Source organism: Gymnodraco acuticeps, unplaced genomic scaffold (genome assembly GCF_902827175.1).
Source record: "Gymnodraco acuticeps unplaced genomic scaffold, fGymAcu1.1, whole genome shotgun sequence".
NCBI classification, from domain to species: Eukaryota; Metazoa; Chordata; class Actinopteri; order Perciformes; family Bathydraconidae; genus Gymnodraco; species Gymnodraco acuticeps.
This window is the reverse complement of record NW_022991189.1, coordinates 175303-203102: the sequence shown is the minus strand read 5'-3', so window position 1 is coordinate 203102 and position 27800 is coordinate 175303. Positions and strand designations below refer to the sequence as shown.

Here is a 27800-nt window from a genome sequence, read left to right as displayed (position 1 = left end):
TTTTCCATACAGCCATCATTTATTATATATTGTGATTATTAAAATCCAAACCATATTGTTTCTAAACATTAAGTAGTGTTTCAGTGTTTTCAACAGTTACCTTGTGTTTAAAACTGGAACTCTAACACGGGAGAACATAATTTACTTTAAAAAGGAATTGCAGTTTAGTTTAATAGGAAACATAATTGTATGGAAGAGAAAGGAAGCTAAAGTGAAGGAAGTAGAATATAAAATGTTTGCCCCTAAAATATCTTAAATCAAAATCAAAATCAAGTTAATAATGTTTGCTTTTCTCTTTTTCTGTCAACTGTAGTATTTCAGCTCCAAAACACAAAACCACTAAGTCATTTAAACCCTCTGAGATTGATGGTATTTGTAGTGTTTGCAGCAGAAAGGATTATGGGAGTTGAAGAGTTGGTGGTGTCTCAACCGTTGGAGAAAGAAAGGCCTTGTTGCTCTTGTAGTTCCTCCTCCACTCCCTCTTGGTGACGGGCCACTGAGAGGCGGAGCTACACTGAAATAGGAGAGCTTCAACTTCCCAGAAATGAAAGTGAAAGTTTGTCTGAGCGACACAACAGCTGCACGTGTCTCTGCTTCTCTCTAAAGAAACACTCGACTGAATCCAGCAGCTTTTCTCAACAACACAGCAGAATCTCTGCCAAACACTGGTGAGTAAACTCCAGACACAATCACTAACTAAATATTTGAACAAGATTTAGCTTAATCAGAATCTGAGGCTGGTACGTCTGTTCAGACATATAGTGAATATTAGGCCATATACATGTGTCTTTTAAGATAACAACGTTTATATTTAGACTTGAGTACAAAGCAGGTTTAAAACCAAATCCAGTGACTGAACTCTGGCTGGTGAAGTTTAGACAGGGGTTGCGTTCCGATAATCCAAAAATCAGCTCCTAAATTCTAACCCTATCTCCTATTCCTTGACCTCTGAGTGAAACGTCACGGGGTTAAGGGATAGTGGATAGGAGAATTCAAAAGGACTTAGGAGAAGAGACTGCGGTACTTTAGAGAATCGACTGCACTTTCACTATCTGACGTGTTTATGATGCGCCAGCGGACGACATTTTGTGCGTCTGCTGCTGTGGGGTAACCATGGAAACTACAGTTTTCTATACAGCGGACTACAACATGGATGTTTAATAAGAACGAGGGACTACTGTAAACTCATCTAGAGACTCTGCACCATGCTCTGACGCTGTTGCTTTATGCTTTATGAACGTGGACAACAGAGAAATATATTCTTCATGACCAAAGTTGGAGTTGAAATAAAAAAGGAAAGTGAAACTTATGCTCGTCACCCTCTCCCTCCGGTCCACATTAATACAGATGATCCCAATACGTATGATTGTATGATTGATGAAAAGATCTTCAAATCAATACAGATGTATTTATTATAAACGTTAATCCTTAACATCTATCACTGTGTACATCACCATTCAAACATCTTTTAAAAGTCGAACAAACCACACAGCTCAGTAAAGACTGTGAGATGTTGACTTTATTTGATCATTTCAGTAAAAACTAACGTTCATATTTCTCTCTTTGATTATAATACTGACGAACGTTCAGAACAAAGCACTTTGGCAACTTACCACATACGTTTTTAAAAAGCTTAATAAGCACCGTAACTTTCATGATATAATTTCTCGGTCATAATCGGTTGTTTCCGTGAACGGCCTACTGTTGAGATGGCAAATGCTGCGGCTGCAATGCATTGTGGGGCAGCATTTTCTCCTCTCCTTTCGGTTAGGGAGGTCCAGTGGTTCCTAAGCTAAAGGAGGTTATAAAGGAAGTTTGAAACCTCCTTTCCTTTCATTTGGAGAATTGGAACGGCACTTATCATGGCTGCCAGTGACGTACTTCCGGGTCATTTCACTCCGTTAGGAAGGTTCCTAAGCTAAATGGACTATTGGAATGCAACCAGGGTAACGGCACAGCTAGCATTAGCTTAGGCTCATTTCCAGGCCTGTTTCCTGTATGAACTCAAAGCCTCAGCTCTACTCAGACAGGAAGTGCCACTCAGCGCCGCAGCCAGGGAAAATGTTTAACTTAAATATTACATACATTTTTTATGCAATCCTGATTCTCCTCTTTATCCTCTTTTTCCAAGCTGACTCTCTGACACTTACGGCCCGTCCACACAGCGGCGTGCGTTGACGCGTGTCTGACACTCGACCAACAACCAATCACATGAATCTCCCGCCCCTGACACACAAGCAGTGGTTTGATTGGCTAGAGCTTGTACTGGCATATGATTCGATTGGCTGACGCTTCTGCCGAGGCGTCAAAAGTTGAACATTGCTCAACTTTTGCAGCGAGCCACGCCAGCAACGCTCCGTGTCGCTTCCCACGATGCAGTTCGGCTAAAAGTGACGTCACCCCATTCAAAGTGAATGGGCCGAAGCGTTGGAAGCTTCAACGCACGCCGCTGTGTGGACGGGCCGTTACTCTCACTCAGACGCTTTAATACAACAAGTAATATATAGAAATCATACCAAAATACATTAATTATATAATAACCATCACGGCAAGACGTGAACATGTGACGATTTACCATGCTGGGAGACGTGAAGATGTCACGATTTCGTCCCTTCAAACGTGACAGTTACACGGTATTGTTAACCCATGTTAACCAGTGGAGAAATACCCGGAAATGCCAAGCAAATGCTACCCCGACGGTCGGTTGTTATTGTCAATATTAATATAATAATGATTGTATAGTAGAGTCAAACTCGATGACGCCGATTTTCTTGTTGCCCCAGCTGGTCGACACCTCTTTTAGCAGAAACAAAGGCTACATTAATGTATTAAATTGATGTTAATCCATGCGTGTGGAATTAACGGACGTGACGTTGTGCGATTGCGTTGCCAGGCAACAGCTTCGGTTCATGTTAATTTACAAACTCTTCAACTAGAACCGTAGTTATATTTAAAAACATTTTAGAAGGCCTCACGAAATTCTTTAATGTAAATTAAAATTAAAATGTGAAGGAATGTGTGTATAACAAAATACATCCGTCATAAACGAAACCGGAAACAGACGTAGGCAAGATCCTCAGCTCGATGATTGGATGGTTTATTCGCAATGCATGCTGGGATTTGGTGTTTATGTGATGTGAAATCTGAAAAAGTTTTTTTAAAATAAAATAATACGTTATTCCGAGTGTGCTTGCTTTTCTCTTTGAAAGTCATCACATAACGGCATTGTAATACACGGTTCGGCTGCATTAAATACCGTTTTCCCTCTAATAACAATATAAGCAGCTATGTCATATGAGCAGGGTAGCCGTATTATAATATTGATTAATGTGTAATGTGACGGTCATGGAGGGATCATTGGGTTGTAATGGTTTTCCATTTTACTTTATTATGATTTTCCATATTAAAGTGCTGATATAAACAAGGAACACAGGGCTTTAGATTGAATCACTGCAACAATATAAAATATTAGTTTATCGTTGTTTTCATGTATTATTAGGAAATGTTTGTACTTTTATTCCAATAACTAACAAGCAGCTAAATGCTACAGCTATAAAAGTGACTGGCAGCAGGCAGTGAGAGGCAGCCTCAAGAAATTATGTAAATTAAATAAAACCCTTTGCAAAAATAATCTAAAGTAAAATGAGCTTACTCCTTGACTCTCTGTATCCGCCCGTCTCCAGCTGAGCTAAATGAAACGTTTTCAGACCTTAACACGCTACACTGCAGACCAGTCGGACTTGTTCCCCAACATGTTTTTATAGGGCGATGCAGTTAAATGCTGGTTACCATAGTGACAAACGCTCGTTGGCTCCAACAAAAGAGACGCACACCAAACTGATGATAAACTGAATTTGATTGAAGTTAGTTACAAATTAAAAGTACAATGATGTATAGAGGATGGAAATAGTGAAAACTATGAGGATACATTCACATCAATACCTCAGACATCAGTATTTACTAGCAGGGTAAGAAGTACTCTGATCATTTATTGAAGTAAAATACCACAATGTGGACATTTACAAGAAAAAGTTAAACAATGTAAAGAATATCCTTTTTAAAAAGTAAAATGTATTATACAATTGGATTATAATTATTTATGGCTCAATGTGTAGAACATTTTATTGTACTGCTTGGTAAATTACCCTGAGGTTTATTAAATCATAATTTAGTTGATATTTTTGGTGGAGAGGTATAAATACAAAATATAAAAGAAACTCAAGTACAGTACCTGAATACACCTTTTTACTCTCCCTCTGTCATCTGTTATGCTGAATTAATGTGTGTAAGTTAATCATTGTTAATTAATTAATAATCACATTTAGGCTCAACAATATAATATATTGTTTTCATTTATTATTGTTGTGAAAAAGATCTCTAAGTTGTCGCCTATTTTCTTGGCTTGGTGATTTCCAATAAATAACACTGAACTGCACATCGGGTTCTTCTTCACTCAGTTTCTATTTGTATGTTATTCAGGACGATTCATAGTTTGATTATTTTTTAACAAATAATTAAAACTTTATTTAAAGGTCCCCTATTATACTGTTTTTCATCAATATATTATAGGTCTCAGATATATACAAAACATGTCTCTGAAATGTTTGGCTCCAAATACCAAACAGATCATTAGGCGCATTCACACCGCAGTACTTTTCCCACAAAGGTTCATGAGAACTTTTTTGTCGCGTTCACACCAAGAAGAGCCGGAACTAAAATTAGTTCATGAGAACCTTTTTACCCCCTTTTCAGTCCCTGCTAGAGAGCAGGGACTTTCGTGGGAGAAAAAGGTTCCTATTTCTGATTGGCTGGGCGGATTGCAAACCACGCCCCGTAAAACTCCCAAAAGGTTTTGTGAAGCCGCCATTTTATTATTCTCGTATTAGCATTAGCATTAGCATTAGTCCAGCACAGAAACGCAGAGAGACTAACTTATGGCAACACAAAAGAAAACATGGGAGCGGTGGAGATGAGGAGGTGTTGGCGTTCTGGCGATTTACTCGGAAGGCTTCAGTAGAAGCTGCTGGGAGTCCCAGCAGCTTCTACTGAAGCCAGTCCCCAACTCCGGGGACTTTGGGCGGCAGTATACGCAGTGGTTTGCGGCCTGCCAGTAAACCCAAAGCAGAAGAAGAAGAAGTGACGTCAGCGGCTTCATTTGCCTAATCCACCCCCAGGGACTTATTCCGGTGTGAACGCGATCTGTACTTAGTTCATGAGAACTAAAGAGTTCTCATGAACTAAGTTCTGATGAACCTTTGTGGGAAAAGTACTGCAGTGTGAATGCGCCTATTGCAGCATCCCATAATCCCCTCTGTTTCAGCCCTGTTTCCAAAGTGCTGATTCTCTGTCTGTTACTTTAGATGAAAATAAGGAGCCCCTCCCCACGCCCCTCTGAGAGAGATTTGGTTAAAAAGAACACAATGGTGCTCTTGGAGGAGATTCAGGTGATATGGAGGGGGGGGGGGTTACCTTGGTTGGTGATTGGCTAATGGTTACACAAACCCAAAAATCATTATGACATCATAAAGTGGCCAAAATCTGATCAGCTCATTTTCAGACAGGTTTCTATAGAAATGGATCAGGACAAAAATAGAGAGAATCTTTTTTTCTGAAACTTTCAGAGCCTCTTTACACAGAGGGGACACATGTTGATGTAGAAGAGACATGAAGAAGAGGGGACACATGTTGATGAAGAAGAGACATGAGGAAGAGGGGACACATGTTGATGTAGAAGAGACATGAAGAAGAGGGGACACATGTTGATGTAGAAGAGACATGAAGAAGAGGGGACACATGTTGATGTAGAAGAGACATGAGGAAGAGGGGACACATGTTGATGTAGAAGAGACATGAGGAAGAGGGGACACATGTTGATGTAGAAGAGACATGAAGAAGAGGGGACACATGTTGATGTAGAAGAGACATGAAGAAGAGGATTTTGCATAATAGGTGACCTTTAATGTTTTTTCAAACTTTTGTCCCCAGAGAGACATGTCTGCTGCCAGCTGTCTGCTGACTGAAGATCAGTTTCTGTGCTCCATCTGTCTGGATGTGTTCACTGATCCAGTCAGCACACCATGTGGACACAACTTCTGTAAAGCCTGCATCACTCAACACTGGGATAGAAATGTCCTGAGTCAGTGTCCCAACTGCAAAGAGGTTTTCAACATAAAGCCTGAGCTGCTGGTCAACACTTTCATCTCTGAGATGGCTGCTCAGTTCAGACAGTCAGCTCAACAGAAAGCCAGCAGCAGCAGCTCAGAGCAACAAGTTCTCAAACCAGGAGAAGTTCCCTGTGACGTCTGCACTGGAACCAGACTGAAGGCCTTGAAGTCCTGCCTGGTGTGTCTGGAGTCCTACTGTGAGACTCACCTGGAGCCTCACCTGACAAGAGCAGGCCTGAAGAAACATCAGCTGATCGACCCTGTGGAGAACCTGGAAAGCAGGATGTGTGTGAAGCACGATAAACCGCTGGAGCTGTTCTGTAAGACCGACCAGGTGTGTGTCTGCATGCTCTGCACTGTTTCAGACCACAAGACACATGATGTTGTTCCTCTGAAAGAAGGATATGAAGGAAAGAAGGCTGAGCTGGGGAAGACAGAGGCTGAAATTCAGCAGATGATCCAGAAGAGACGACTGAAGATCCAGGAGATGAACCGCTCAGTGGAGCTCAGTAAGGAAGGAGCAGACAGAGAGATAGCAGATGGTGTTCAGGTCTTCACCGCTCTGAAGGAGTCTGTTGAGAGAAGGCAGGCCGAGCTCATCGACACCATCAAAGAGAAGCAGAGAGAGACAGAGGAACAGGCTGAAGGCTTCATCAAAGAGCTGGAACAGGAAGTCTCTGAGCTGAAGAAGAGAAGCTCTGAGGTGGAGCAGCTCTCATGCTCTGAAGACCAGCTCCACCTCCTCCAAAGCTTCACGTCCCTGAACCTGAACGCTGCTCCACCCACCAAGAACTGGACAGAAGTCAGGGTCCGTCCACCTTCATATGAGGGGACTGTGGTGAGAGCTGTGACTCAGCTGGAGGAGACGCTCAGGAAACAGATGAAGAAGCTGTTTGAGGTGGAGCTGAAGAGGGTCCAGCAGTATGAGGTGGAGGTGACTCTTGATCCTGATACAGCACATTCCAACCTCATTCTGTCTCATGATGGAAAACAAGTTAAACCAGGTGATGTGAGGAAGAATCTTCCAGACAATCGAGAGAGATTTGATCATTGTTCTTGTGTTTTAGCAAAGCAGAGTTTCTCTTCAGGAATATGTTATTACGAGGTTCAGGTTAAAGGGAAGACTGAGTGTGTTCTAGGAGTGGTCAGAGAGTCGATTAACAGGAAGGGAAGCATCACAGCGACTCCTCGGGATGGTTACTGGACGATATGGCTCAAGAAAAATGAGTGCAAAGCTTGTGCTGGTCCTTCAGTCCGTCTCTCTCTGAAGTCTCAGCCTGAGAAGGTGGGGGTGTTTGTGGATTATGAGGAGGGTCTGGTCTCCTTTTATGATGTTGATGCTGCAGCTCTGATCTACTCCTTCACTGGCTGCTGCTTCACTGAGAAACTCTACCCTCATTTCGGTCCAGGTCTTAATCATGGTGGTAAAAACTCTGCTCCGCTGATCATCTCTCCTGTCAATCACACTGAGTAGAACAACCATTTGATGTTTTTTTTTCTTTCTTTGATGCTATTTACTACAATTACAGGCAGATTTTTCAAAACAAAATGTATATCATGTAATATCTCATTTATTCTAATGACTGCATAATTTGCCTTCAAGAATGTTGATTTAACAAAGATAATGCACCAATGAACACGAAACAATTGCATGTCCATTAATGTCTTGAGCCAAGGAAATTAGTTTTCATTGTCCAATCATTGTATACATAATATATTGTTGGAGCTGCTGGCTCTATGGGAGAGCCCGGTCTGCTTAAAAAAACACTTTTCGTATAATACCTCTCACTGCCTAAACAATAGACACAGGCCATCGCTGCAAGTCTAACCATAGGGTGTTAAATAATAACTCCAATTAAAATGTCAAGAGCCACTAATTTGGTGATAGCTAACTAGAAGGCCAACCTGTCGTGTTAGACACTACCACACTGTATTAGGCATTCATAATCAATCTTATTCTCAATGCCACTGGTACATGTAGTGCAAAAGGTGCATCCACAAAATGCGGTTCGAGATATTTTTACTTTTATTTTTGTACAACTAAAGCCTTAAGAAAAGAGACGGTGTAGGAGCCAAAACGCTTAGTTAGCCTGTGTTTATTGTTTTTATTAGTATCATTATCATTATTGTTTACAAAGAACGCATTTGTTTTTGACCACTTCCAGTAGTTCTCCAGGGTGTGGTTTTATGGTATTCAGGTCACCTCTTGTATGTCGGGGTTGGTGGAAAGACAATGGGGTAGTTTTTCTTCCATAATGTTTTGTTGACCGTATAGTCCATCTTTAGTTATGGTGTGTTTTATTTCTTTATTAAACAGAGCAAAGAGCTGAACTGTGACTTCATTCATTAGGAGTTTGATTTCTACAAGAAGGACATTTAACTAAACATTTTAAATGCAGAACTTTTACTTGTAACTGAGTATTTTCAGTGGTGGTATAAATACAACCGAGTGTTTCTCAAATACAAATTGTAGTTGGACTTGTTTTTTTTATTGCAACCTTATACTTCTACTCGAACAACAGCTTTGGAAACGTTCCAGATTACATCAGTAGCGCACTGATACACACATTTACTGCACACAAGCATTTTAGATTGATAAAGTGCATTTTGATGATAAGACTTTTATTTTGAAAAAAGTTGGAAATCCAGGAATTCTACTCATGGAGTATTTTAACAATGTTGTATTCATACTTTTACTTTAGTAACTCATGGGAGTACTTCCTCCACTCCCTCTTATTTACGGGCCACTGAGAAGTGGAGCAAACATGTAAAAGAGGAGGGCTTTATCTTATCTTCACTGAATTGAAAGATAAAGTTTGTCTCGGCGACAGCAGAGCTTCAGTCGAGACACGTCTGTTTCTCTCCAAAGAAACACTCAACTGAATCCAGCAGCTTTTCTCAACAACATAGCATAATCTCTGCCAAACACTGGTGAGTAAACTACAAAGACAACATTACTATTAAATATTTGGTCAAATGTTTGAATCTGAATGCTTTACATACCTCATAAAGAATTGTAAACCAAAGATGTTGTCAATGAAAGATTTGCAATAAGTATTAAACTTTTGAAACAAAACCCAGTGACTGAATTCTGGCTCGTGAACATTGTACAGAAGACATTCACAGCTAGCACTAGCATAAGGCTAATTTACAGACCTGTTTCCTGTAGTAACTCAAAGCCTCAGCTCTGCTCAGACATGAAGTGCCACTCAGGAATCTGAAATGCAAAACTATATTAAATCTAATATACTGAATCCAGAGTAGCAGCTTCTGTCTTTTCTTCTGCATGTTTATTGAGTCTGATTCTGTATTATAATCCTCTCTCTGAAACTCCTCTTCCTCCTCCATGCTGACTCTCACCCATTGAAAGCCTTCAAACAAAAAAGGTGTTTTTTATTTGGTCTGGTCCCTCAGATACTCTAAATAAATGTAAAATAAAAAGTCAATATTAATAAATGAGTTAAGTTCAATATTAAAGTGGAATTTAATACATATTTAGCTTACGTTAAAGTAGTTTCACTCTAAAACAAGAAGGAACAAGTTAACAGTGGTATATTACGTTTAAGTGTAAAAACATCTACAATACTTAAAACTTAGCCTAATATCTGGACAATTGTTCAAACCATAGAAGGCTGAGGGGGGCTTTAGCTAGATGACTTCATATCTGCCCCATTATCCATTTGAACTAAATGAAACGTTTTTGAATTCCTTTAACAGTGAACGCTGTTTTTATCTGTGAATCAACAAGCTCACACGCCACACTGCAGACCAGTCGGACTTGTTCCCCAACATGTTTGTACAGGGCGATACATTTAAATGCTCGTTACCATGGTGACCAGCGGCTCGTTGGGCGGAACGAAGGATAAGAGTTGCATGAAAAATGTACCAATGATAAAATGATTATGATTTAAGTTAGTTAAAAATTAAAAGGTACATTCAGGTACTGAAGTTGGAAACAGTGGTGTCAATACAGTGGTTTATATGTACCGCATGTTGTCAATGCAACAAAAAAAATACTATCTTTGTGAAAAGAGTTTGACACATTGGATTTTGGCATCCATTACATGAATGCCTAATATGACTCACTCATACTGATGTTATCTCTTCAAAACTTCCTGCGTCACTGACTGCATCCCTGCCTGGTAGACAGTGCGGATGGGATTTACAGGAGCCACAATAACCCATTGTTTGACTTTGAACAAATAATACAAAACATACTAAATAAAAAATCTTGTTTTGCACACTATTTCAGAGTGAAGATATGTCTACTGTCATCTTTCTGCCAACTGAAGATCAGTTTCTATGCTCCATCTGTCTGGATGTGTTCACTGATCCAGTCACCATACCATGTGGACACAACTTCTGTAAAGCCTGCATCTCTGAACACTGGGACAGAAATGTCTCATTTAAGTGTCCCAACTGTAATAAGCTCTTCTTCCCAAGACCTGAGCTTCTGGTCAACACTTTCATCTCTGAGATGGCTGCTCAGTTCAGACAGTAAGCTCAACAGAAAGCCAGCAGTAGCAGCTCAGAGCAACAAGTTGTCAAACCAGTAGAAGTACCCTGTGACGTCTGCACTGGAACCAGACTGAAGGCCCTGAAGTCCTGCCTGGTGTGTCTGACCTCCTACTGTGAGACTCACCTGGAGCCTCACCTGACAAGAGCAGGCCTGAAGAAACATCAGCTGATCGACCCTGTGGAGAACCTGGAAGGCAGGATGTGTGTGAAGCACGATAAACTGCTGGAGCTGTTCTGTAAGACCGACCAGGTGTGTGTCTGCATGCTCTGCACTGTTTTAGACCACAAGACACATGATGTTGTTCCTCTGAAAGAAGAATATGAAGGAAAGAAGGCTGAGCTGGGGAAGACAGAGGCTGAAATTCAGCAGATGATCCAGAAGAGACGACTGAAGATTCAGGAGATGAATTGCTCAGTGGAGCTCAGTAAGGAAGGAGCAGACAGAGAGATAGCAGATGGTGTTCAGGTCTTCACCGCTCTGAAGGAGTCTGTTGAGAGAAGCCAGGCCGAGCTCATCGACACCATCAAAGAGAAGCAGAGAGAGACAGAGGAACAGGCTGAAGGCTTCATCAAAGAGCTGGAACAGGAAATCTCTGAGCTGAAGAAGAGAAGCTCTGAGGTGGAGCAGCTCTCACGCTCTGAAGACCAGCTCCACCTCCTCCAAAGCTTCACGTTCTTGAACACTGCTCCACCCACCAAGAACTGGACAGAAGTCAGGGTCCGTCCACCTTCATATGAGGGGACTGTGTTGAGAGCTGTGACTCAGCTGGAGGAGACGCTCAGTAAACAGATGAAGAAGCTGCTTGAGGTGGAGCTGAAGAGGGTCCAGCAGTATGAGGTGGAGGTGACTCTTGATCCTGATACAGCACATCCTGAACTCATCCTGTCTGATGATGGAAAACAAGTGAAAGATGGTAATGTGACGAAAAATCTCCCAGACAATCCAGAGAGATTTGATTTGTGTCCTTGTGTCCTTGTGTCTTAGCAAAGCAGAGTTTCTCTTCAGGAATATTTTATTACGAGGTTCAGGTCAAAGGGAAGACTGAGTGGGATGTAGGAGTGGTCAGAGAGTCGATCAACAGGAAGGGAGAGATCGCACTGACTCCTCAGGATGGTTGTTGGGTGATATGGTTGAGGAACAAGAATGAGTACAAAGCTTGTGCTGGTCCTTCAGTTCGTCTCTCTCTGAAGTCTCAGCCTGAGAAGGTGGGGGTGTTTGTGGATTATGAGGAGGGTCTGGTCTCCTTTTATGATGTTGATGCAACTCTGATCTACTCCTTCACTGGCTGCTGCTTCACTGAGAAACTCTACCCTTACTTTTGTCCCGGTCTTAATCATGGTGGCAAAAACTCTGCCTCTCTGATCATCTCTCCTGTCAACCACACCGAGTAGAACATCCATTTGATATTTTTTGTTTTTCTCTAATACTTACTTCTATTATTTACAGATTTTACGATTTACAGAATATCATCCAATGTCCAGTTAATTTTAATGGCTGCATTTCCTGCCTTAAAGCTCTCCTAGTATACTATTTTTAGGCATATATTATAGGTTTGAAAGATATGTCTGTGTTTTGCTCAAAATACCAAACAGATCATGAATTTTAGACATCCCTCATATCCCTCTATTCCAGCCCTGTTACAGAAACGCTGATTCAGGGTCGTAGCTTTACATTTGAACTCGGCTGATGCTGGCCCCGCCCCCTTTTGAGCGTGGCAAGGCAAGCATTGAGGCCTCTGTAAAGATTCTCTGCCGGCAGATTGTCAGCTAAATGCTGCCATGATTAAATGCCATAATTTGTTCACATCAAGGATTATTTCTGAAACAGTATGGAGCTCAAATGCTTTTTCTCTTGTGGGTTTACCACTAGCTGAGTATTTTTATTTCATGCTTTTTTTTTGTTACACACCCTCTCCAGTACAGGTTAGCTTTGAGTGTTAGCGATGCTAATATAAACAGACCATATTACTTCCAAAACACATCATGCATTGTAGCAACTTTCTGATTGGGCCGTGGGTGTAAAGCCAGCACACATTTCCGATATTACGTCATATCGGATGCAAATCTGGATCAGCTCCGTTCCCCCGTTTTTTTAGAGATTTGGGTATGGAGGAAAAGAGAGATGGTTTTGTTTCCTGACACTTTGTGAGTTCCCTGACACATATCTATGCATACAAGACATGAAAAGGTGCATTTTGCATGATAGGAGACCTTTGAACAATGTTAAACAATGACTAATCAGCATTTGTTTGTTCTGTGAATGTGTCGAATTAAATATTCATAGCATTTGATTATTTTATATACAAGTGTTATTCTGCAGCAATATCTCGGAAAAGTGATTTTCAAATGAATGTTTCATCGGCTTACTTTTTAGATATTTTAGTGTACTGATCTGTAAAATACCTGCACAAAAAAATGTCAATGATGGCAATTGAAAGAAACAGTTTACAGATCCATTGTATAGTTCATGGATGTTCATACAACATGTGATGCATCAATGTGGTGTTTATTTACCTATAATAAGGGTAGTAGCCGTGGGTTTCATAACAATGTTCCCAAACATTATTATGGTGTTTAATTGATATTTGCTAGAGTTGGGATCATAAGTTTGAAGTTTAATTTACATCAATGCATTTAAGAAATGTATTTGTTCTTGGTTTACCATTGCTTAGAGCTATCCAATCTATTTGAACAACCATGTGTCACTGCTGACTCATCTTGATTTCTTCCAATGAGCATAGGTTTCAAAAATAAATAAAGATCTTTAACAGCATTAAATTCATTTTAAAGTTTTTATTTTGCACTTTCACCACAGAGGTCTCTCCTTCACTGTGATTGGTCCAACAGCTGTTTCCTGTTCCCACTGAGCCTCTGCAACACAGAAACCCTTAATGATTAGTAAACATCACAGCCTCCCATTTGTACCTCAAAAAAACATTTAGTAAAAAAGGTATCCCATAATGTATTGATTATCTAAGTAAATAAGTTGAGGGACCTTCAGCATAGTTTTTAAATACAAACATCCCCCTACATTTTCACTTGAAAAGCTAAAAGTCTACTACCAAAGTAGGTAGCTTATTTTTTTTAAGTACAGTATGTCGAATTTACATTGTTAACTTTCTTTTAAAAACACCCATAAATATTGCTTTGGACAAAAAAAATTGTTGGGTTGTATTATTGAAAGTAGATACAAATTCCCACAGCTTAACATAGAAAATAAATTAGTTTCCAAATGAAAGGCCATGTCTAATTATTTTAACTTGATATTTTTGCACAAACTTGTTATAATGGATAATATTGGTTAAGGATAATTCAGTTGAGGGTTGTCAAATGTTATAATAGAACAATAAGGTAATCATTTATAAAGGAGCTTAGAAAGTCAGTAATATATCAAAGTTATCCATCCTCACCGGATCCAGTCATGTGACTTCCTGTCCTACAGTCTGTGTCACAGCAGGAACATGCTCGATGGTTGCCGCTGGCCTCCCTCCACCTGTCAATGAAAAGCTCTGCCCCTTACTACTGATCCAGTTTCTAAAATGTGGTAAATAAGAATCTAAAGCAATGTGATCAATTTCGCTTTGACTTTTAGAACTTCAACAGGCAAACATGTCACATCGAAGTCCCCTCTCTTCGCAGACCAAAGGATGCTGGGAGTTGTAGTGTTGATAGAGTCTTACCCGTTGGAGAAGGAACAGGCCTTATTGGTGCCATCAACAGCGGCAGAAGCTGGAGCAGCTCTCACATTGCAGGTGATGTAGATCTAATGCACAGGAGGTGTTCATTCAAGTGTCTTCTTAGAAAACAGACATCGTCTTATATAAAACAGGAAGTTTGCGATATTTAAATCTCACCACGCCATGCTCGTCCTGTTGAAACTTGAATGCCTCGACCTGAAACTGCAGTCTGTCTTCATACGCCCGTGGGAGGAATTGAGAGCTGGAGTCGGTTAGCTGACTGTCAAATAGGCACCTGAACACAACACAGGACAGACAAGACATCTGAATGCAAAACAGAAGACATACAAGACACCTGAATAGCTAGAAGGGCTTTAAGACTGACACCTGAAAGAAATACAGAGGGCTGTAAGATGGACAAGACACAGGTAACTGTCACTCAGTCTAAACATGTAAACCAAAGAGTTAAAAAGATGCAGTCATAAATAATATCCCTTTCTCCCCAATTGAAAACAAATGTTGCCACTTCAAAACACAAAATGTCTCCTATATCACTAAAGGACATTTCTAAGTATTTGTGCCTTTATAACTTTACATATCAAATTTAGTTTGTAATGCATTGAACAAGATTTGTATTTGTCGTGATGGTCTTACTTTTTTTAACCCTTATGTTGTGTTCGGGTCTCCCATGACAAGTAAAATGATATAATAACTATGCTCTAGTTGTTTTGTTTTTTTTAAATCAGAGCAAGGCTTCAGGATATCCTCCACCACAGCTATATAAACACTACAAAACTGATTTTGACAATTTTAGCCAAGTCTGAGAGTCTCTATAAAAAAAAAGGGTGTATAATTTGGCCCAATCAAGATTCATCTTTGACTTTAGACAACGGTAAAAGCTTTCGAACACAACACAAGGGTTCAACTAAGATTTTAAAAGAGTGTATTTATACTGACCCGTTATTTCCCATGAAGGCGTATCGGGGGACGGTGTCGATGTTCGGGATCACGGTGGCCACACAGCTGTCCACCATCACTCTGAGGGGGACGTGATGAAACTGTTTGACTGAAACTTCAAACTTCATCATGTCTCCCAACAGGAACTGAGCGGACGAACGGGTCGACTGCCAATCATCTGAGGCAAAGAATAAACCTTTATTTTACTGGTAATCTAACAAAATACTCAACAATGTTTCCTATTATAAGAAACCAACTGTTTAATAAAACAGTACTACTTTTATTTATTTAAATGCGACTTCACACATTAACATAATTTACCACTTGCAAAAGGACTGCAATGTGTCATTTTACTTTACCGTTTACAGATTGTTGCTTACTGGACTTATGAGCCATCTCAAATGAAAAACTTGTAATAAAGTATTGGCTTGCTACTTTTATGTATTTTAATATACTTCTCATGAATGTCAATTTGTACACTAAAGGAAATAAAATAAAATCACTGGTCATAGAAATGTTTGAGTAGCATGGAAATGTACCAACAGGACATAGCAGAAAAGTTACTTAATATAATTAATGAAGCTGGAAAAGGAAACACCCACCAGTCATGAGTCTTAAAGAGAAGGAGAGATTTTCCTCTGAAGATTTGGTGGCACTGAACGGACTCGATGTTGGATTCAACTGCACGCTGCTTACATCATGCTTCCTTAAAACAAGAGACATTTACACCTTTATTCGGAAACACATTTTCAAAAAGTCCAGAAATCAAGAACATTTTTACTGCAATTCATGGTACAATATTTGGATAATTGTATGAGAGTAGTAAAAGGGTAATACCAAAGTCAAGAAAATCCACTCTACTACAATTCAGTGGCAATGATTGAAAATTCTAGACTACATTTGATCAAGTAACTCCCAGGTTTCTTATCCAAAATATAAATATCAGAAAACAAAATGATGGTTAAAGCTACGCCTTTCAAATAAGCTCCACTTTTACCAGCTGCAACCATTAAACGAACAGACGGCAACAATTATGAGCCAATAGATTTTAGGTTTATACTTATGTGAAGGCTTTAATGTCCAAAAATAAACTGCATTTCTCATACTGTCCCGTCTGAATATCCCTGACGTCACCCTCTGTCTTTAAAGCTTCATGTTAACGTCTTTCTCTTAAAGCTACCTTCCCTAAAAAGTCCAGTTTGCTCAGATTGCAAAAAGGTACGCCATATTTTTTCCCCCCACACGCAAAGCAACAGTCTGCTCAGTCTACTCAATGGTTTGGCTTATTTTAAATCTAATGTACTTGGAGGACTCTGGCTGTTCTAGTATTGTATATTCATGGGTGATTGCAAATATCGCATCAGCCAAATTATATGTCATATAATGACTTCCTGCACAGGCCGTGGGATGGCACTGACAGTCTTTAACTAAAATGTTTGCAATTTTCTTCCATTATTGACAAAAGGAAAATCTTTCTGGTTCACTATTGTGTAACATCTGACCTCTGGTATTGGCACTGGATGCTGACGCTGACCTCTCTGGTCCGAAGGATCTGACTGTCCCCAAGAGGAGCGGGTATGTAGTGCAGCATGAAGGCGTAGATGAACCAGGCCTCCGACATCTGAAACACAGGTTACTGCAGGGTAAAGGCTGAGAAAACATTCCATTAATCTTTGTTTTTGACATCAACATGGTACAGTCAGTTTCCACAGCCCCACACACAAAAAAGAAAACTCAGCAAAAGCAAGAAGAGAAATATGCATTATGATCTTGGTGTGAACTGCCTCTTTCAACCCTCACCACAAGCTCGCTGCCACATCCGTGCAGTTCCGACTCAAAGACAAGGACCTGAGCGTCTTCCCCGGTGGCCGGACATCCTCCCAGCGTGACTTCTGCTGCGCTGACAGGTTTCCCGATCCCCAGCAGGTCTTTCTTGGCCTCGACCCGGACGGAGTTCTCTCCGCAGACGGCGCTGACGCTGTCAAATGCCACCGGGGCCTTCAGCTCAAAATCTTGAGGGTAATTTGGCTCTTCCTCAGCAGGCAGCTCCGGATACTTCCAAGACATCGGTTCACGGAAAGACCGCTTCTCCTGATTGAGAGCTAGGAAGCAGGGGGAATATTACCCATCAGTTTCATTAAAGGTCCCCTATTATACCATTTATCAATATATTATACGTCTCAGATATATACAAACATGTCTCTGAAGTGTTTGGCTCCAAACAGATCATTGCATCATTACCCATAATCCCCTCTGTTTCAGCCCTGTTTCCAAAGTGATGATTCTCTGTCTGTTACTTTAGATGAAAATAAGGAGCCCCTCCCCACGCCCCTCTGAGAGACATTTGGTTACAAAGAACTCAATGGTGCTCTAGGAGGAGATTCAGGTGATAAAGGGGGGGGGGGGTTACCTTGGTTGCTGATTGGCTAATGGTTACATGAGACAAAAAAAATGACATCATAAAGTGGCCAAAATCTGATCAGCTCATTTTCAGACAGGTTTTTATAGAAATGGATCAAAAAGAGAGAGAATCTTTGTTCCTGAAACTTTCAGAGTCTCTTTCCACAAAGGGAACACATGTTGATGTAGAAGAGACATGAAGAAGAGGGGACACATGTTGATATAGAAGAGACATGAAGAAGAGGGGACACATGTGGATGTAGAAGAGGGGACACATGTTGATGTAGAAGAGACATGAAGAAGAGGGGACACATGTTGATATAGAAGAGACATGAAGAAGAGGGGACACATGTGGATGTAGAAGAGGGGACACATGTTGATGTAGAAGAGACATGAAGAAGAGGGGACACATGTTGATGTAGAAGAGACATGAAGAAGAGGGGACACATGTTGATGTAGAAGAGACATGAAGAAGAGGGGACACATGTTGATGTAGAAGAGACATGTAGAAGAGGGGACACATGTTGATGTAGAAGAGACATGTAGAAGAGGGGACACATGTTGATGTAGAAGAGACATGGAGAAGTGGATTTTGCATAATCAGTTACTTTTAATTTAGCTTATACGTAAAACACAAGAGTGTAGCTACTTGGAGAGTTGATTCTCACTTTGTCAACCAATTAGTTGTTTGACCTATCCATTCAGCTTTAATCAATACCATGCAGGGGCGGATCTACGGGGGGGCAGCTGCCCCCCTAACTTTTGTTTCCTTAAAACTGTACTAAAACAAGCCTACACTATTTCCACAAGCAACAAAACAAGCATTACATTAGTTAAAATTGTAAATATAATTTTAGGCCCGTTAAAAACGCAGCTACGGCCCTGCATTAAACTGCGGAGCGGCATTCACACAGACCGCGGCTCACACCGCTGCAGAGAGGGAGCGAGCTGTCCCAGCACCTATGGATCAGCTTCCCCTGGGAGCATTTCCCTTTCCACTAGTTTTGTTTTACTAAGGACGAGAGCTTGAAACTAAATATTAATAAAACGCTGCCGTTTGAATCAATAGCGTTTAACAGACGGGCGCTGTTACCTTACAAAATACTACGCAGACAGCGTTAGCTGGGAGATCGATCACTTTGCTAAACTACGCGGTAGCCTACTATTAACACATCACAGCCATGAGGCCAGATCAATGAAACCAGGATACATCCTTTACCGTAAAAACTGGATCCAAACACAGCTGCCTGTGTGCGCTTGATCAATACTTTGATGTTATATTTATGATATGCTACATATTAGCTAGGCTACATGGCCCTAACGTGTAAAGTTATACAAGCATATGTACCAGTGCTTTTCACAAGTAGACTCTTGCAGGCCAGAGTATAGGAGTGATTCAACAACAAAAAGACATAAGTGATCAGGATGAACAGAAAGAGGAAAAGGAAAAGAGAGTTCACTGAAGAGACCAGGAGGGTCAGAGCAGGAGGAAGAGGAGGAGATGAAGACATTAGTGAAGAAGAAATATGTGAGGAACAGAGTTCCCGTTAGCCGGTAATTACCGGACTACGACCGGTAAAATATGCTGAAGACCGGCAAATCTAAATCTCTCCGGTCAAAGTGTCCGTTCAAAAATAATTTCCGCTTAGCGCAATACCGCATCAGTTGCGCAACTTGCACCATTTATGTGACAGACAAAAGAGTATGTGACAGACAAGAATGGTCAATTCTAATGTCTAACACGTAATGTGGAGAAAGAGATGTCCTGTATGGGTTGATTGTGCATTGATCTGTTGGTAATGCCTCTGGGTTCCGGTGGGCATGTAAACAAATGCATAATGCTGTGCTATACTTTGTGGCCTCACCCGGTTGCATAGCGACACTTATTGTTTAGGTGTCTTTTAATAAGCAGGTAGTCATATCATTAGCTAGAACTAGCTGGATCTGATCGATATGGACATAAACGCGAGTGAAGCCTAATCTGACGGGAGAGAGAGATCAGCTGCTGCTGACGAGTCGACACGCATCTCTGCATGATCACCTGCAGCGGTGAGCGGAGCAACACACACTTCAGGTTAGAATATCACACGTAGCTATTTTAATTACCTCTCAAACTACCGTAACTAGTTATAGATATGTTTAGTTTTACTGTCGGGTCACTCATTACTGATCCGCGAGCTGCATGATACTGACGGGCTGTCAGGAGAGGGAGAGAGTGCTCCGTTTATTATTCCCGTGTTATTGTAAATTACTGTTCACTTTTGAATAATGTCGTTAATCTACTATAATTAGTTTAATATCGAATCATATCAATTAGTTTTAAAGCTCAATAAATAACAAAGAAGACCTTTGACCGGCACTTTTCTCATTTTGTCCGGAAGATTTAAACTTTAACGGACATGTTGACCGGTGAAGAAATATTCTAACGGGAGCTCTGGTGAGGAATAAAGATGAAGTATCAGAAAGAGGGCCAGAGGCAGGAATCAGGAGGCAGATGAAACTCCAGCTGGACCACATGGTATGTTCTTATTCTCCTTACATATTCCATTACAGCAGCTCAATCTAGCAGCTTTTAGTATTGACAAATATGTATTGAAATGTGTTGCTGCACAGGTCACCTGTAGCTCTCTGAAGAGATGGGTGATGTCATTTGTGTACTTAATTATAATTAAGTACTTACAGTATGCAGAATTCTGAGTATTCTCTGAATCGGGTGCCTTTTGGGACTTTATATCTTTGAAAAATGAAACCAAAATGTTTGGTCATAACATCTGGTAGTGGACTACTTACATTTTCCCACCTCAGGCACAACATATAAATAATTACTAGGAATTTCCTTGAAAAAAATGTAACATGGTTGAAGTTTTTGACAAAAAGTAGGCATGAGCCCTTGTTTAGCTAAGATATGGCACCACATGGAAGTCAAGGACATTACACAATTATAATATTTTGCAAAACAATAGTTTATTTTTGTAATAAACAATTATTTACTATTATTAATTCATACAACATAGTTGAAATGTTGAATTTGTCAATCTTAATCTGAAAATACAAAAACTGAAATATAGGTGAGAAGAAACGGACACTTTTGTGATGTAATTCCCTCAATGCAGATCACACATGGACTGATCCATTATTTTCATAGGAGGGTAAATTATATGGCGTGACGGGGTTGAAACAAACTGAGGGACAATATTGCAATTTCATAGATAATTCAAGTATTTTTTCAGAATTGATTTTTGATCAGTTAAAGTTGACAAGCATATGATTATATTAGCAACATTTTGCGATAATTGGCCATTTTGATTTGTTTAATATTAAATTATGTAATAATGCTTAGTGAGCACATGCAAATATGTCTGTCTAAGTAGACAACCAATTTTTTTTAAAACAAAATATATATTTAATTTTACATTGTAATGCAAAACAACCTGTTCCATTAATTAATTGCTTTAAAATACATTTTGTAGTTTCCTTTCATTTAAAATGGTTGAGGTTGGGGGAATCAAAGGGCACCCGATTGTTTGTCTGAACACCTTGTTTCTCTTGTGCATTAAGAACACTTGTGTTCGGGCATGAATTAACAATAAATAGGTTATAGTATAAAATACCACGTACTGTCCGCCCTCCGATGCCACCCTGGCATGACCTCTTGCCTCCCCTTTGCCCCCCCCCCCCCCCCCCCATGTAAAATGTTCTAGAACCGCCACTGATACCATGACAAAGATGTCTGATGTTTTTTACCCCTCTTGTACTACCAACATTGTGGAAACTTGTATTGTCTGCACTGGTGCATACATAAACACAGCAAGAGGAATTAAGAAGTATTAGAATATAAATATTTTTCAAAAATCTTGAATGTAAGAATTGTTTACAAGAAATATAAATTAAACAAGGTAGGGTATGTCAAATGTTGTGCAGTGTAGCAGAAACACAAGTTAGTCTTCATTAGTGAGGGGTCAATGAACTTCAGTTAACAGGTTACACAAACATGCGATTTATTTACTTTATCCATGAAGTACGAATAGAAATGTTGCAACTATTACGCAAAATAAGATATTGAATAAATCATTGACAGTTAAAGTAACAGCGTTGTTAAATCCATCGCTTGTTCACCTAGAACATATTAGCAGAGTGTTTGAGTTACTTTGTGGTCAGTTCTGAATCTACATCTAAAAAACCATGTGAAAAGACACATGACGAGAGAAATGTTCTCCACAGATATAAACATCATTTCTAATATATGACTCATGTAAAATATCCTCCCGCCCAAAAGAAACAAAACATTATAAGCAAATATTCAAAAAATCTGATTGTTGTCAGACACAGTTTTTGAAGTATGCAAAAAAAAATTCAGTCGAATACCATACCATTGAAGCACAGAGATATTGGGGATTATTTGCACCCAACACTTCAACACTTGCCTGGTCTTTGAGCAACATTTCAGTAACAATTACTCTACCTTCTTGCATCTGGACTTCATGCTGCTCTCGGTTCTGTTCTCCATATCTGCCGACTGCCGGCCGAACGCCCCAGTCAAAGTTCTGAGGGGCCGACAGAGCTCCACACACCACATAGAAGACGATTAGCACGGATACCTTCATGCTGAACAGTTTACTCTGCATTTCCTCTGTCTCACTCTCCAGTGCAGCAGCTTGATTTTATAGAGCAGCTGTCAGAGTGACCTGATTGCTCTCCAGCTGTGCCTCGTTCACCTGCAGCAGCCTGATGAGACTCAGCTGCGTTCAAACACACACAACTGTTCCTTCATTCAAACAATTAAGAGATCATTCAAAGCGACCACAGATGTCAAATCTGTCAGGCTGCATTTTAGAGAAATGACTCTACTGCAGCAGCCCTGTAGAATCATTTTATTCCATGTAAATGATATATATCATGAGTCCAGCCAAGGTCACACTAACACTTAAGTTATGTCTTTCATAAGCAATAAAACAATAAAGTATCACTCACAAACATACATACATATTATGTGTTCATCAGTCCCGTATATTACACATTTAAATGATTTGAAGACACATTTTTATATTGTATATTCACATGATTTATAATATACTGTATGAATTATGTAAAATATCCAGAGTCCAAATATATATATATTCCAAAATATCAGAATATTTTTGAATGATTTTATAAAGTTATAAGAGACATTTCAGAACAGATTTGTGACAAGATAATTGGTTTGTATAGAAAAATAAAATATTAATAATCTGAAAAAAATATATACGATACAACTATTGGGAACAAGTATGAAAACCCTGAAATTAAATTGTGAGAGGGACTATTTTTTTGTTATGTATTGGGTTTCTTTTTTTTGTTGACCTTTTGATTATTAGTGTAGATGTGCGTGTGTGGTGTGTGTGGTGTGTGTGTGTGTGTGTGTGTGTGTGTGTGTGTGTGTGTGTGTGTGTGTGTGTGTGTGTGTGTGTGTGTGGTAAGTGTATGTGTGTGTGTGTGTGTGGTAAGTGTATGTGTGTGTGTGTGTGTGGTAAGTGTATGTGTGTGTGTGTGTGTGTGTGTGTGTGTGGTAAGTGTATGTGTGTGTGTGTGGTAAGTGTATGTGTGTGTGTGTTTGTGTTTGTGTGTGTGTGTGTGGTAAGTGTATGTGTGTGTGTGTGTGTGTGTGTGGTAAGTGTATGTGTGTGTGTTTGTTTGTGTGTGTGTGTGTGTGTTAAAGGTTCAGTAGTTTAACGTTGACGTGGATTTTTTTCGTGTTTCTTTTTATTTCTGGAAGGCGAAGCAGTTTGTTAATGATGATGATGATGATGATGATGATGATGATGATGATGATGATGGCAGCAAGTTTTTGGGACGACCTTGATGAAGAAGCAGTGAGTTTTTAGATGACAAAACTGCTGTGATGGGACTGGCAAAAGGCAAAGGAACCAAAAATAAGAAGAAGAAATGAAATGAAAATGTTCTAATGTTCTATTCTCTGGGACTTGTTGAAGGATTATGAAGTTGACCAAATTCGTTATTGTTGGAAACTTATCTAAAATGTAAGTTTTATCGACTTATTTGAACAATCTGATCGCATGATTCCTTCAGATATTACTGGGTTAGCTACGTGTCTGTTTCTGTTGTGTTTTGAGCTTCTTGGAGGGTTTTGTTTATGCAGCGCTTAAATGCTGTTGTAGTAGATGTTTCTTCATTGGCACACTTGTGTATTTATATCTGAATACATTTTGAAGCTGCAGCGCATTCCTCCTAATAAGTGTTTTGTGCCGTTGTAGCGTGTTGGCACCTGTCGGCCACCGTGGATTCTGCCTCTCAGTGAATCAATTTATTCAGTATGGCTCGCCCTTCACGGATTGTCCTGGTTTTGTATGTTATTTTTTGTTGTTTTTTTCATGCTTTTATCAGAATTTCCCAGTTTTTTTATCCATTTCTTCTGTCCAATGTTCTCTTTCCTTTTAGCCCTGGTTGTGTTATATTTTTGTTGAATAATAATAATCCTTATATTTATTATAGCGCTTTATCAAAGGCTCTCAAAGCGCTTTACAAATACACATTACACACACAGATCATACATGTAATGGTCATCTACTGTGGACAATACCCACAGGAGCAAATTCGAGTGTCTTGCCCAAGAACACAACGGCCTGACGCAGTGGGGCGGGAGCGGGTTTCAAACTGGAGTTCCCCAACGCCCCCTTGATCTGATGATCAAACGCACAGACCACTGCGCCCCCCGTCTGAATATTCTCAGGTATTTTATATTGAATATTCTACCGTGATTTAACTCAAAGTTTTGTCCAATTTTCTTGGTTGTTTTAGCTCTTTTATGTCCAATGTTGTCTGTTCTTTAGCCTCAGTTCTGTCTTATATTCTCTGTTGTTTTAGCCCTGGTTTAGTTGAATATTTACTTTTCTTTATCGATGGATATACCTAATATTGTTTGCTCTGTTTTCATCCATTATTTCTGTTGATTTATCCTAACTTTTGTCCATTATTCTCTGATTTGGTCCAATCTGGTATTTTAATCTTAGGTTTATATAATATTAAATTAAATTCCTTCCTAAAAACACACCCACACTCCTTCTTCTGTCCACTGTCAATGTCTTCCCTCATCCTCCTCCTCTATCTGCACCTTCTTCATTTGCAGCACTTGACCTCTGACCTCTGTATGGATCCAGACCTCTTCAGTTCATTTTGGCCTCAGCGAGAGTCTGGATTTTTCTGGCTCCGGCAAACATCTACAGCTTCATCTCAGACACTCAGAGGTCAAAGGTTAACAGGATCAGGAGCTGATCAGTAGTATGAGTTTGTCCGATTAACTGTGGGGATATCGAATTCTGCTGATAGGAAACACAGCTGACTGTCTCTTGAAACAAATGAACCAGAAAAATGTCAATATGTGCTGACTGTTTCCTCTCCTAGTCTCTTTGATCAATATATAAAGATGGCCAGTATTATTTACAATTGTAGTCAATGGGAATAATTGTCTGTTTTTAGCAAATCTGCAAACAAATTGGTGCAAGAAATACCTAACCCTAATTTAATCAAGTAAAAGAAGACGTTACCTCAGTGTAGAAATACAAGTTCTGCGTACAAACTTTACGTTAAAGTGTGACAAATGTATTGCAATTAAAAATATTTACTCAAAGTATCAAAAATAAAAGCACTTATCCTTCGGAATAGCCCATTTCAGAAAAATACATACCATTATTAAATCATTGGATTATAATCTAGAATTATATTTAAAAAAATATAAATATATTTTATAGAAATATATTTTTAGTTGGAGCTGGTGTAGTTGGGGATAGTTTTGATTGCTTTACATACAGATGTGTATCTTAAAGGGGACCTATCATGCAAAATGCACGTTTGTACGTCTTTAATACATGAATATGTGTCCCCGGTGTGTCAGGGAACTCACCAAGTGTCAGAAAACACAACCCTCTCTCTTTTCCTCCATACCCAAATCTCTAAAAACGGGGCTGCAACGGAGCTCATTATTATTTGAATTTTTCTGATGTCAGAAAAGGGGTGCTCCGCCTATATGGGCAACTCTCCACCTATCAGGGGAATGAGAGACCGCTCGGAAGCACTGGAGACGCAGTAGTACATATGCCAGGCCTGTAAGTGGCGCTGTAGTCTGCCACAAAAGCAGAATCAGCCCTTGCAAAAACAGGGCTGGAAAAGAGCAAATAGAGCAAAATGAGGCATGGCTAAAATGCATGATCTGTTTGGTATTTTGAACAAAAAACTTCACAGACATGTTTTATATAGGTATGGCCCTACAATATATGTTTCAAATATGGCATGATAGGTCCACTTTAATGTATGGTAATAAAATATAATGTATAATTTGTTAATAATATTTGTTTTGATATCTGAATATGTAAAGTAACTTTTCAATTAAATTATTAAATACATTTAATGGAGTAAAAGGTTCCAATTTGACTCTTAGATGAGGTGGATTTCAATTAGTAAATGTACATGTACTCAGTACTCAACCAACGAGCCAACCAACCAACCAACCAACCAACCAACCAACCAACCAACCAACCATCTAGCCAACCAACCAACCAACCAACCAACCAACCATCTAACCAACCATCTATCCAACCATCTAGCCAACCAACCAACCAACTAACCAACCAACCAACCAACCAACCAACCAACCAACCAACCAACCAACCAACCAACCAACCAACTAACCAACCAACCAACGAGCCTCCCAACCCTGAATAGCACTGGTGGAACAAGGACTCAGATCAGTTTCTCAGGTAAAAACAGCAATTTGTAGAAATCTATGAAAACTAAAAGATGTACACACACTACTACCACACAAGATTGTACCACAGTTAGGTCGCTACTCTTGTAATACATCATAATATATTAAATATGTAACAGTATTGTTGTTAGCGCTGCACATGTTTGCTCACTATGTGTCATCAATCGAGCTCCCACAGGCAGTTATTATTGCTCAAAGCATGTGAAGCCCTAACTGCATCTGTATACTTTATCTCATGCTTTATTTATTTATTTCTTCATTTCTTTCTATCGAACTCTTTCCTCATTAGTGGTTCCTGCAGAAGTCCCGTTAGCAAGGTAAACCGTTTCCCCGGCAACGCTTTGCAGGCTGGATGATGGCGAGAATAATGACGAAGAGAAAACATCAACTGCATCAGGAGAAAATAGGAAGAAAAACACACTTTATCAAGAAGATTACAGCCTGAAGGAAAGAAAAGGTGTGCTCAGTGTCAGCAGTCTGAACTTTTTCTCAGCTGAAGGACTTTTAAAACCTTTAGGGGAGCAATTGGGTTTAAGAAGACGCAAATCAGGGACTTATTCCGGTGTGAACGCGATCTGTACTTAGTTCATGAGAACTAAAGAGTTCTCATGAACTAAGTTCTCATGAACCTTTGTGGGAAAAGTACTGCGGTGTGAATGCGCCTCTAGATGCTGGTAGTTTGTGGTCAAATTACATTAGGTTCAAGACAGTTTGTTCCCGGATAAGATCATTTAAAATGTTTGATTAAATGTCTCCTCGTCATTTCAATCCTTTTTTATTTGAACAAAATATCTCAGGAAAAGTTTTGACGTTGTTTTGTCATCGAGCGTCTCAGCATTTCTCAAAGCGAACTCTGAGCCGACAGCAGAAGTTTTCTCAGCGGATGGATCGATATTTATTATGAAATGAGATTCTGCTCGAGGTCTGTTGGTGAGTCTGTCAACTGAGATGAGTTCATTTCTTCTGCAGAGGTGAGACATCGAGCCACCGCCTGTCTGTCTGATTTGAGAACACTCTCCGTCAGCAGCAGGGTGAAGAACGCTGTGATCTTTGATATAAGTCCTTTCACAATGTTTCGACTGCCTGCTCGTCATCTGGATGTCCACTCTAAAGAGAGACACGTAGCTGATCTGAATATTAATCATCTCAATAATGACTCACCTGATTCTGTGGATTTTTTTCACTGTTTCATTGTAAAACACTGAGAACATAATAAGTTACAATTTGTAAAAACTTCCTAAAAATGTCTCATTATTAATAAACAAACACCACATTGATTGTTGCAGTGCATAATAAATATACACCTGGAAACTTGTGAGCTCGTTA

The 27800-nt window shown here is 39.7% G+C and overlaps 2 protein-coding genes and 1 pseudogene across 3 annotated transcripts; 2 read left to right on the top strand and 1 right to left on the bottom strand.

Annotated features, from left to right (window-relative positions):
* LOC117561220 overlaps positions 1 to 12587 on the top strand; it is a 35318-nt pseudogene extending 22731 nt beyond the window's left edge.
* On the top strand, positions 547 to 9418 carry LOC117561219 (E3 ubiquitin-protein ligase TRIM21-like). Of its 2 annotated transcripts, none has more exons than XM_034238512.1 (2): positions 547 to 668; positions 5988 to 9418. In XM_034238512.1, the coding sequence occupies exon 2, from the start codon at positions 5992 to 5994 to the stop codon at positions 7636 to 7638; it is 1647 nt and encodes a 548-aa protein (XP_034094403.1). In that variant the 5' UTR covers positions 547 to 668; positions 5988 to 5991; the 3' UTR covers positions 7639 to 9418. The 2 variants fall into 2 exon arrangements, with proteins under 2 accessions (XP_034094403.1, XP_034094404.1); XM_034238513.1 differs by lacking the exon at positions 547 to 668 and adding an exon at positions 2482 to 2496 and having other exon boundaries at positions 5986 to 9418.
* An 873-nt stretch (positions 12588 to 13460) lies between the features above and the next one.
* On the bottom strand, positions 13461 to 22455 carry LOC117561223 (zona pellucida sperm-binding protein 3-like). The gene is made up of 9 exons (XM_034238517.1): positions 22179 to 22455; positions 17117 to 17418; positions 16819 to 16937; positions 15919 to 16022; positions 15317 to 15494; positions 14537 to 14654; positions 14363 to 14445; positions 14093 to 14175; positions 13461 to 13553 (listed from the first exon to the last, which is right to left on the bottom strand). The coding sequence occupies exons 1-9, from the start codon at positions 22339 to 22341 to the stop codon at positions 13489 to 13491; spliced, it is 1215 nt and encodes a 404-aa protein (XP_034094408.1). The 5' UTR covers positions 22342 to 22455; the 3' UTR covers positions 13461 to 13488.
* Between the last annotated feature and the right edge of the window lie 5345 nt (positions 22456 to 27800).

What these genes read in the sequence shown, in the direction of transcription:
- LOC117561223 (XM_034238517.1), bottom strand. Translation starts at nt 22,341, where the DNA reads ATGCAGAGTAAACTGTTCAGCATGAAGGTATCCGTGCTAATCGTCTTC. An exon ending in ATCCAGTGCCAATACCAGAG is followed by an intron (nt 16,023 to 16,818) that starts GTCAGATGTTAC and finishes TCTTGTTTTAAG; the next exon opens with GAAGCATGATGTAAGCAGCG. An exon ending in GCCTGTTCCTTCTCCAACGG is followed by an intron (nt 14,176 to 14,362) that starts GTAAGACTCTAT and finishes TTTCATTGACAG; the next exon opens with GTGGAGGGAGGCCAGCGGCA.
- LOC117561219 (XM_034238512.1), top strand. Translation starts at nt 5,992, where the DNA reads ATGTCTGCTGCCAGCTGTCTGCTGACTGAAGATCAGTTTCTGTGCTCC.